Source organism: Colobus angolensis, unplaced genomic scaffold (assembly GCF_000951035.1).
Source record: "Colobus angolensis palliatus isolate OR3802 unplaced genomic scaffold, Cang.pa_1.0 Scaffold74, whole genome shotgun sequence".
Taxonomy (NCBI): domain Eukaryota; kingdom Metazoa; phylum Chordata; class Mammalia; order Primates; family Cercopithecidae; genus Colobus; species Colobus angolensis.
The window spans coordinates 8,192,241-8,204,204 of record NW_012121154.1 but is presented as its reverse complement, the minus strand read 5'-3'; the positions used below and the strand labels follow the sequence as shown (position 1 = coordinate 8,204,204).

At 34.4% G+C, this 11,964-nt stretch overlaps 1 protein-coding gene across 1 annotated transcript in view; it reads right to left on the bottom strand.

Moving 5' to 3' along the window:
• MAGI2 (membrane associated guanylate kinase, WW and PDZ domain containing 2) overlaps positions 1 to 11,964 on the bottom strand; it is a 1,457,999-nt gene that overhangs the window by 983,594 nt on the left and 462,441 nt on the right. The window contains exon 2 of the mRNA XM_011927762.1: positions 4,293 to 4,409. Coding sequence (XP_011783152.1) covers positions 4,293 to 4,409 — 117 coding nt within the window. The remainder of the gene's footprint in view (positions 1 to 4,292; positions 4,410 to 11,964) is intronic.

Genomic DNA, 11,964 nt, shown 5'->3' with positions numbered 1-11,964 from the left:
TATAGTAGTTTTGTTACAGAACTCAATATATACCCAACAATTTTATTTCTGTGACCATCTCCTTCCATTATAAGAGATGTGGCTTTTGTTGAAAAGTGTGTGTGTGCGTGTGTGTGTGTGTTTTAGAATTAGGCAGGCTCTGAGATAAGGTTCTAGGGAAACAAAATACAAGGCTAAATACAGTCAGGTCTCGTTTATGGGGTATGGAACAGATTGATGGCATGTTTGTATTATTTGTAGTTAAGGGTCAGTGGAGACCTAGACTCACCAGCTCCCTCCCCTGCTTAGCTCAGAAATCAGCCAGCAACTGGAAACAAGCTTCCCACCAAGGAGAGTGCAAGAACCAACTTGTTCACAACAGATTGACTGAGTGTGTGTGTGTGTGTGTGTGTGTGTGTGTGTGGTGGGAGGGATGGTCTTTGGAGCCCTAGCTCTAGAACTCTCTCTTACTAGGTACCAAGAAATTCCAGCTCCAAGAAGTGCTTCCTTTCCTTTCAGATGTAGTTGGTGGTAGAGTAATGAATGGTTGTAAGCAGAATTACTCAGTTAGGTCTTGTTTTTTGAAAAGAATTTATTTCCCCTCATATAGTTATAAGTCACTACAATTTTGTTTCAATGGAGTTATTGAGGACTTATTCCTGGTACCAACGCTAGATTAAACAAGAAGTGAATGTATTATTAATGCATGCATATATAAGAGCAATGATATAGTCTTTGGTAGTCCATTTTCCTTCTATGCTGCTGGGTTCCTGAAAACAAATGAGATTTTTTTGACCCAGGAAAATGTATAACAAATGTGATTCCATACTCAATACCAACAGATATGCTGGATACTTACTTAGGTTTCTAACAATGTCAAGATTTTTCACACCATGGACATACTTCTACTGCATCCTTTCTGAACGTATTTGAAAACTTCATTAAAAGATATACTGAGTGAACAAATAAACCAACACTAAGAAATCAAATAATCCCATTAAAAAGTGGGCAAATGACATGAACAGACATTTCTCAAAAGAAGACATACAAATGGTCAAAAGGTACATGAAAATATTTTCAACAACCCTAATCCCCAAAGAAGTGCAAATCAAAACCACAATGAGATATCATCTTACTCCAGTCAAAATGTCTATTATTAAAAAGACCAAAAATAACAAATGCTGGTGAGGATGCAGGGAAAAGGGCACTCTTACACATTGTTGGTAGGAATGTAAATTAGTGCAGCCGCTAGGGAAAACATATGAAGATTTCTCAAAAAACTAAAATAGAATTACCATATGGTTCAGTAATGCCACTACTGGGTATTGTTCCAAAGGAATAAATATAGGAGATCAGTATATCAAAGAGATACCTGCACTCACGTGTTGATTGCAGCACTATTTACAACAGCAAAGACAAAGACTCAAATGAAGTGTCCATCAAGGGACCAATGGATACATAAAATATGGTATATGTAGACAATGGAATACTCTTCAACCATAAAAAAGAATAAAATCCTGTCATTTGCAGCAACATGGACAGAAGTGGAGATCATTATGTTAAATGAAACAAGCCAGGACCAGAAAGACAGAAATAACATGTTCTTACGCATATGTTGGAGCTAAAAAAGTTGATTCCATGGAGATAGATAGAAGAATGATAGATAATAGAGAGTTGGGAGAGTGAGGAATGGGGAATTAAGAGAGGTAGGCTAATGGGTACAAATATACAGTTAGATAAAAGATAGAAGTTCTATTGTTTGACAGCAGAGTGACTACAGTTGACAACAATGTATTGTATATTTCAAAGAAGCTAGATGAAATAACTAGAATTGTTCCCAACACACAGAAATGATAAATATTAAAAGTGATGGATAACTCAAATACCTTGACTTGATCATTACACATTCTATGCATGTAACAAAATAAATATGTACCCCATAAATATGTAAATTATTATGTATCAATTAGAAATTCAAAAAGATACTTGAAGAAAAAAAAATTTTAAGTTATACTGAGTTGGGCTGGGCGTGGTGGCTCACACCTGTAATCCCAGCACTTCTGGAGGCCAAAGCGGGCGGATCACCTGAGGTCGGGAGCTCGAGACGAGCCTGACCAACATGGAGAAACACTGTCTCCACTAAAAATACAAAATTAGCCGAGCGTGGTGGCACGTGACTGTAATCCCAGCTACTCAGGAGGCTGAGGCAGGAGAATTGCTTGAACCCGGGAGGCAGAAGTTGCAGTGAGCCGAGATTGTGCCATTGCACTCCAGCCTGGGTAATAAGAGCAAAACTTCATCTCAAAAAAAAAAAAAAAAGATAAAATACTGAGTCAACATGGTGGATCATCCAGGTCAATTAATCAGTATAAAGCAATTTTTATAATACAAGTTAGAATCTCTGTATTTTTGTTCACTTTTTTGCCAAGTTATAAACATTATTAGTCAATAATGTTATTGGAATTGGCTACTAGGAGAGATGGCTGAAAATTCAAAGAATAATTGTTTCATCGTGATATTGAAATTGAGTTTCTAATCGTCTCCTTTATAGGGGCTATCCAAGGATTTCTAATTAAATTTATAACCTTGTACTGAAATTACATCTTAAAGCTATTTATGTTTACTTATATAAGTCTAACTATTTTCCCTTATATTTACTTTTCCTTCCTAGTCTTCTTTAGTACTCTAAAAGGAGATGCTTTATTTAAGAAGTTAATTAACTAATACAAAATTTACTCCTATTATCTTCATATTTAATTAAGACTTTCTTATTTATGTCATCGCCTTAGCAAGGACTACATGTATTCCTGAATGTCAGCTTCTTATCTATTTTTCTCAGCTTTTAAACATAATAAACTGCCTGGATTCTTTATTCAGTATTTCAGATCTCCTTTCTTTCATGTCACAAAAGATAAATTCACACTGCTGCACTGACAACATCACAGCTTTGAAAATGCGTCCACCCGTTACCTTACAAATAGTTCAGTCACTTACTTTAATCCATCTTCCTCTGTCCATCACTCTAATGTCAAACTTACAAGTTTAAGAATGCACTTTTCTCAACTTCCACGTTTAAAGCAAGAGTCCAAAAGCCTGTTCACTTAACTAACACACACTGACAGGAGTATCATTTTGACTGATGAAATGCCAATCATCAAGTATTCTCATTTAGGAAGATTTGATAATGGTGTCCTGGCATTGTCGTTTTGATGAATATTCAGTGCTAACAATGGCAAAAGTCCACCTCTCCTAAAAGGTGGGTAGGTCAATAGGACTGGGTGACAACCTTTCCATCTTCACATCTCTCTGTGTGTTCATTATTTCAGTACAATTATCCAATATCTATTCCAGATAATTATAGTTACCTAGCTCTGGTGGTTCAACCCTAGATAATATTTTTGCTTGTTTGTTTTGCTTATTGTTTCACTTATACTAGCCAAATTTTTCTTCATTTAATGTTATCTTTCAGGACCCATAGCTTTGAGTTTATTTAGAACAGAACTAAAAGAAAAGAAACTCACACAACATCCACAGCCCAGAATTTCTAGAGAGAGTGGAAAGTGTCTGAAATATATGGAATCTGCCTTGAAGAAAATGGATTTTTGATATCAATCTAGGATCTAGAACCTGAGTTTAAAAGTCCTTGGTTTGTCTTAAAGTTAATAGAGGATTCTCAGGTAAGCTGAAACAGACACTGAAATTTTATCATTTTACCAATTCCTCTCTTTTGGCAGGATAATCAAAAACGATCGTTTGTGGATCTCTATAGGTTACATATAAGAAATTTAGCCCAATGTGCTTTCTAAGCATCATTGCTTTCTAAGACTTGCAGAACACTTAGCTTTACTTTCCAACGTGCACTTTTCTTTTTACTTGTGAGACTCTCCTGTGGCAAACAAGAGATGAGGTTGGGAGTTACTGTGAAGATTCCACTCACAGAATAGCTGTTTCAACTAATAAATTAAATGTGCGTTCTCCTGTCTCCCAATGTGGAGTTCTATCTCCATCATAATTCATTCAGAATCACCAACAGTCTGGACTAGAATCAATATTTCTCAATACTAACTTCAGAAATGTAAGTTAGATTTTATAGCTTGAACATCACAAGTCTCTTTTGGCTACAACTTCATCATAAACCATACTACTGCAGTTATAAGCGTTTGCACTTGAAATTGCCACATCTCAAATAAGTTTTCTGTTCCAAAAGCCCACTATAAAAAATCAGTGCAATTTCACTTTCTTTTAATCAATGAATATATAGTCAAACATTTATCTCTTAACATAAAAATATTAATACTGCCCATTGTACTCACATGGCACCGTGCGGAGGTAGAGGTTGTCACGAATGATTTGCTGAAGCTCATGGTCCACAGAACCCTTTTGAAATCGTAAGTTGAGGTAGTGACGAAGGTCTTTATCAACAATTCCTCCTAAAATAAAAAAAGTTTCTTGGTAAGGCATGCTGGAAAATCCTTTAAGCATGTAATTTGATTCTGTCATCAATATACTCAGGAACCCATTAAAAAGATGCATTATTTCAAAGTGTTCTTTTGATCTTCTCAAATATTTACTGCCATAATAATAGAGATAACATTTACTGAGACAATAATTGCCTGCGAAGTCTATGTTCAATGCTTTGCATGTATTCCTAAATTTATCCTTCATTTAGAATGAAGCCTATATCATGGTAAAAGATACGTTACTCCTGACTCATACTGAAATATTATAGTATATCTCATTGCATGGCTAAAAAGACTATTTACTCATTTATTCATTGCTTCCCATTCCACCCTACCCCAACTCCTGGAAACCACTTTTCTGTCTATAAATTTGACTACTCTAGCTACCTCATATAAGTAGAATCTATAATATTTGCCCTTTTGTGACTGGCTTATTTTACTTAGCATAATGTCTTAAAAGTATGAAAAGATTTTTAAGTTACTGAAAGTTGCCTAGATTTAGTTAAGTAGGAATGGTATAAAAAGTTAAAGAAGAAAAACCTACACAAATAATGATTTTACTCCCTTTATGCAATAAATAAAAGTAATTTCTTTATTTTGTAGTATATGTACAAATGTTTTTAACAAGAGACAAGGTTTGAAAGAAGGTAGGGTTTTTTTTTTTTTCCTTTTTTCAATACAAACAGTTTTGAGACTGCCCTTAAAATCTAATAAAAAATAAACTGGGCTATAGTTAAAAAACCAATAATGTAGATCTATCAAATACTAACTTGATATTTAAAGATAACTTGTTAACTTAAAAAGATTTATCTTAAAACCTTTCCTATTTCCGTACTGGAAAGAATTAATTATAAATCAAAATACCAGTAAAAATATAAGTAAGAATTCCTGAAACTCTTATTATTTCAATCAAATATACTAGGGCAATCGAGCCAAGACAAACAATTAAAGATAGAGGAAACTGGAAATCTGCAATAATCATAAAATTATATTCTCTTCAAATCCTTTTGAATCTCAGAATTAGAATTCATAAATCTATTTGCCCTGCCATGATCACACAAGCTAGCATTATGTGTGCATATATGCAAAACAAAGAGCTTTGACACAAACAGTAGCTAATAGACTCACATATTGTAACATTTCTAAAGTTTTCAAAATCCATCATTTCAGTTGCCTCCTAATCTGCAGGTATAGTCTCAATAAGATGCCATTTTTAACTGCAAGATATCATTTCAACTGAATTAACTGACAAAATTCTTACCCTCCAGATGATGTTTCTTTCATATTTGAGCAAATGGTCTCTTTATTTTTCCACCCAATATAATATGATAGTGGAAATCAAATGACATGAAAGGAAAACATTTTTTGTTGGGTGTATATAAATATTACATCCGGAATGATTGAACATATAATTTTCCAAATTCAAATCCATTTTCTCAGCCAAAGAAGCAGAGCAGTCAGAAATAAAAGTCATTTGAAACTGCCATTACCCAATTGCAACAATTACCCATTATTTACATCTCAAATGCCCTGTGTTTCCACGTGTCTTGGACTTGCTGGCACCACACTGAAGTAGCTAATAGTTTAGAAATCCTGAAATTCTCTTTTTCTTCTTTTTTTTTTTCCAGTCAGCAATACTTGCTTACCTTTGCTAATTTATTACACCTACTGAGTAAGTGTCATGTCCGCGACTGTTCTCAGCTGTCATTTCTGCCAGATTCTAAGGCTACAGGTCCTTTGGCAAATGCACCCCCTCTTCCTTCTCCTTTTCTTTCAATCTAATATGTGAGATATACCAAGTTATGAGATGCTTTCTGGCATCCTAAGAATATGCCAACTATAGAACAACAGATGTAGTCTCTTTATTAAGGTAAGCCAGAATCAGTCACCTAATGTAATGTGGATAAGTTCGCATTTTGTAGTTCAGGATGATTCTTATCCCTAAAAATATATCAACAGTTTAAACCTTTCTTTTCCTTTACTACAGATACACTGAATTACATTTCTTGAAAGTTAACTATCTAAGAAAATAACAAAAAAGTCTATTTATTCATTTCAACGACTGTATCTTTTTTTTCATAGAAGGACCTGTCAAAACTTTTAAGAATCAATATAAAATTTCCTTCACTAATTAAAATAAGTTGTCATAAATTATAACAAAATTTCACATACAATGCCCTTTGTTTTAGAAGGATTTCTCTTTCCTCCTATTTCCCAAATGCTTTATCATTCTTTACAACTTATCATAAGCATCTTTCAAGTGAGGCAATTTTATTAATCCAGTATTCTTACAGCAAATTCTACTAGTTGCCTACCTGATATTCTTTCCATTATTCTTTCCTTTTAAAAGAGCTCTGATTTAGTTTTGGGCAGAAACCTGCTGAGCCTCAGGACATGGATCACAGTGGTCTGGAAAGTCATTCAATCATTCTCCACTTTCTTAACTGCCTTTGCAGTTTCTAGCAGCTACGTTCCGGCCATTGACACCTAGCCCAGAAGGAAATGGACATAATATCTGAGATGTAACAGCCACAGTCTGACCATGAAGTGAAGTGACAAGCACACGGAAAAACTCACCATGCTCAGGATACTGGAGTAGAGGTTAGAAACAGCCTGCAACCCTAATGGCTTTACTAAACAGCTAAAAACAATGTCAATAACTACTATCTTAAGATTTCTTGTTATATAGAGAAAAAGTAAACACTCATTAAAAAAACTGTTATGGTTGAGTAGGTTGAGTATTCTTTTAAAACTAATATAGTTGAACAACTGTACATGATCCTAAAACACACATATATATACACACATATATAAATGTTATACACATATGTATATATACACATATATTTTTGTGTATGAATACATACACATATACACGTGTATAATACGTGTGTATATGCACAGTATGTGTGTATATATGATGTATAACACATGTATGTATAGGTATAGTATGTGTGTATACACATGTGTTATATGTTTGTGTGATATGTATATACATATATAATGTATACACATACACATACATAGGTATAAAGGCATATTTATCCTTAATTAGAAATTTCAATTAGAGAGGAATTAAACAACAGACATTGGGCAGTGATGTCCTGAAAAAGTAGAGTCTGAGGCTCAAGATGATCTGATTTCAGATTTACAAGTTAGCCTTTTAAAGCAAGCTAAAAAATACAGAGTTCCAAAAAGTATGCAATAAATGTTTATTGTTAAAATAAATAAGTAATTTGCTATCTTATTTTCCATAGTTATAAATTTTTTATTTTACTTTCAGTGTTTGTAGAGTTTCTCCTCTATCATTTGTTAATGATTCCTAGATTTGGTAGTTCATAGGACGCACACATCAATCATTTTCTTGAGGAGAGCACTGTCAGCATTAATGTCCCATTGCATGTTTTAGCCATTTGTACTTTTTCCTTCAAAAAAATCAATGGCTCTTACTTGCTATTATATTTGAATAGCTATTGACTTAATTTTATTTAGTTATGTGAAAAAGTTTTTATTTCCTGTATTTAAAAAAATAAGACTGTAGACAAATATGAAATGCCTTCTCAGATGACAGTTTTAGTAAATGAGAGAGCTGGAAGGGATTTGAAGCCTACAATTCCAAAAACATGTACCTAATTTTCATGCTGTATAGTCTGAAGACCAAACTTCTTAGTACAAAGCAGTCAAATCCTTTCTCAACATGACCCCAATCAAGCTTTTGAACTTAACATCAAAATATAACTTAAGAATAGAGCTCGGTTCAAGCTCTTCCTATTGCAAACGAGGAAAGTGAAGCTCACACAAACAGTATGGTGCTGGGTTTACAACAATGGTGGGGTGGGGAGTGAGGGAAGCACTAGGGAGCAACATCTATGGTCTATTTGAGGAGAAAACACCAAGTGCCAACATTCAAAACGGTTCTGCATTTCTAAGGTTTCCATCGTTTTCAGGAGTGCCCTCAGTAGAAATTGACTGCTTTGTCATTTCTATTACTTGAATACCTAGACTGAGGAAACAAAGGAAGAAGATGTTGCTTGGATTGGAGAGACATAATCTCCTTGGCATATTCCTTAAGGCAATTTGGTAGCCCCAGCCTTGTAGCAAATACCACTCTTTCAAAATTTGAGGGAGAAACATGCTAGCATCTATAATGTTTGTACCATGGGGTCTGCTTGCTAGCAGTCCCATCTAGCAAAGTAGTGCCATCCCTCACTGAGACATGACCATCAGCTCAACTTTCCCCTCACCTTGAATCTACTGCTTCTGGAATGAACATGTATCTTATAAACTTCTGTCAGTGTAAACTGGAGAAAGCAGTTCACTAACTGGGATAGGAGGGGTTAAGTAGAGAGGGGAAAGGTGGGCATGACCACCAGGGTTTGGCTCATTTTGATGTCACCTATTCATCCTGTGCTTCAGTTAAAGCAGGCTACTCTAATGTTCTAATCATCTTGTTTATTTTTGTTTGTTATTCAATCACACTCCACAAAATACTGTGGTGAATATTTAATTTTAGTTTGTGCTTTACTTTTTGCATTCAACTTTGTTCTTTATCTTGTACTACATTCTTTTGGTAGAAGCGCCTTTTTCTTTTCTTTTCTTTTCTTTTCTTTTCTTTCTCTTTCTCTTTCTTTTATTGAGTAACTATATCATTCAGTACATGTGGTGGGTCCTTGTGCTGAGCTACTCTGCCCTTACTTAGTCAATCAAAATGATTCTTCCAGGTAATGGCTATAGAAGTAGAGTGTCCAAAGAATGTGAATGCAGCTGCATTCATCTTGAAAGTGACACTCTGAAGAAATTACCCATAATTTCTCCCTCTTGGATATGCAGAATTATCCTGTTCTTGTATTTTTCTGGCCAGCTTCTCCAACTTTCCTTTTGTTGTTTGCAACTAATAAAACTTTATGGATAAGAATGCCTTCCCTTTGCTATCATCCATGGAATTTCTATCCAACCTTCAGCTTAAAATTATTCTGTAGTTGGCCTTCCTATGATCTTTGAGCCAGAAGTCTTCTCTCTGCTCTGAACTTCCGTATCTTGCTCATTTCTCTTTAGTACTTCACACATTATAACAGACCAAACAGTAACTTGTGGACCTGTTTTATATTTTCTATTATGTTATAAGCTCCCCAGCAGAGAGTATTTCCTATGCATTTTATATCTTCTCCCCTCTTATATCTTCTCCCACGTATAAAGCAATGTCTTTTTGACACACAAGGCCATGAAATGTATACTAAATAAATAAATCACAAATTCTGTAGTAGAAAGAACACGAGGTTTTCAATCAGGAAACTGAGTGTTAATTACCACCCCAACACTTATTCATTAAGTGGTCTTGCACAAATCATTTCTGGATCTCATTTTTTTCTCATCTATAAAAAGAGGTTGACTTAGTCACTTAAAGCTGCTATAACAAAATACCATAGATTAGGTGGCTTCAACAACTAATCTTTGTTTCTCACATTTTTGGAGGCAGAAAGTTCAAGATTAAACCAACAGATCTGGTGCCCGGTAAGGGTACTCTTCCTGGTTTGGAAATGGCCATCTTTTCATTGTATCCACACATGGCCAAGAAGAAAACAATGTTTCTTTTTTTAAGGGTACCAATCCCATTCACGGGGGTCCCACCCTCACAATTTAATTACCTCCCAAATACCCCCACCTCCTAATATAATCACCATGGGGTTAAGATTTCAATGTTTTGGACAAACATTCAGTCCACAACAATGGGTGTAGGATCAAATAACATCTCCTCTAGGCCTGAATTTTATGTTTCCCTATAAAATATTTATTAAGAACATCTTTTAATTTGGGATTTCTTTTGGTAACCAGACAACCAAATTATTTTACTATTTATTTATAGTTTACAAATTAGCTATACTCCATAAGAAATAAAACTATGAATAATCTCCTTTTGATATTGTTTTCTAGTTCTGCAATTATCCAGGAATCTTACATCATCAGTAGACAACTGACTTCAGATCTTATCTTTAACAAATAAGTAGGAACGTAGAGAAGCAAAGCAGTCTGTGAGGAATTAGAAGAGAAGGAAATCTATCCATATGCTTTAAGATATTTTCATGAGTAACTGCAAATGTACCTTATGTTAATTTATTGGATGGTGGATAAGTTGAGGAATAGACAGGAAAGTATTATAGGGCTATGTTGTTAAGTTCCTTTTTCAAAAATAGTTTCTGCTTGGCTCACCTCAAAAATGGAGAAATAAATCACAAGAAAGTTGATTGATTCTGCTAAGAGCCACAGACACAAAACAGGTGACAGACGTATCTAATCTAGCCTGCCAGAACAGGCTCTGTTCCTTTTTTAGGTAGAAAATTGTGTCTTTGATTTCTGATGATCTAGAGGCCTATCTCATTTTCAAGTGGCCAGAGTACTACACAAAATCACTGCATGCGTTTGATCTAGACTAGACAGTCTATAAATTATGAGGCAGTAAAATTCTCCTTCCCCTAATAATTCCCAATTTGCCTATTTTGAATAGGAATACACATACAAAAGCCATAAAACTCATTGAAGATGCCCTGGTTTGTTAGTTTTTCCATAGCTGAAAATTTTTACTTATATGACAATTTCTATCCCTTCAAATTTTATTAATAATATTAGAGAGTGTAGACAATCTTTTTAATTATACTTTAGTATCTGTGCTGTTTCTCCAAAATCTTCATGATATTGCATATTTTGTATAAGAAATGGAATAGTAAGAAAGACAACAAAATATATTAAACATTTGCAGGTCATTAGAAGATGTAAAACTGGAGAGAATAATTGCTATTTCAGAGAAAATGACAGAGATAAATGTAAATGGTTTATAATATTCTCCAGCTCTATTGAAAATAGCTTTTTTATTATTTCCTTTCCCCTACTATTGTACAGATGGAATATTATTATTGAGTTTCATTTTTCATTGTTAGCCTTGGTCTCAAACTAAATGTTAGGGTTGTTCCTGTAGTTAATGATATTTCTTCCCATTGAGAAGAGAAAATGAGTTCTCAGTATATGCCAGGCATCATAGTAGGTACCTGAAATTTTATCATCTGAAAATATGAATGATGAGCCCAAAGTTGAAACAATCTCAAGTGTATCAAAATTTTTAATAATGTACCAAGATGGATAATTCAGTCTAAGGGTATATCCTATTAGTTTCTTTGATTATCTAACTCTTGCAAATTACATGTTCTTTATACAAAGCATGAAGTCACAACAAATTCAGCATAATGAAAGGAAAAATATATATGGAAAAGAGGGACATAATAATCTAACCTAAATTCAATCCATTTTTTCAAAACCAGAGATATACCACTCAAAGTGAAAAGTGAAAAGCAATCTATTAGAATAGTTATGAATGAATTTAAAATTATTGAAGATTCTGGCCGGGTGCGGTGGCTCAAGCCTGTAATCCCAGCACTTTGGGAGGTCGAGAAGGGCGGATCAAGAGGTCAGGAGATCGAGACCATCCTGGCTAACACAGTGAAACCCCGTCTCTACTAAAAAATACAAAAAAAAA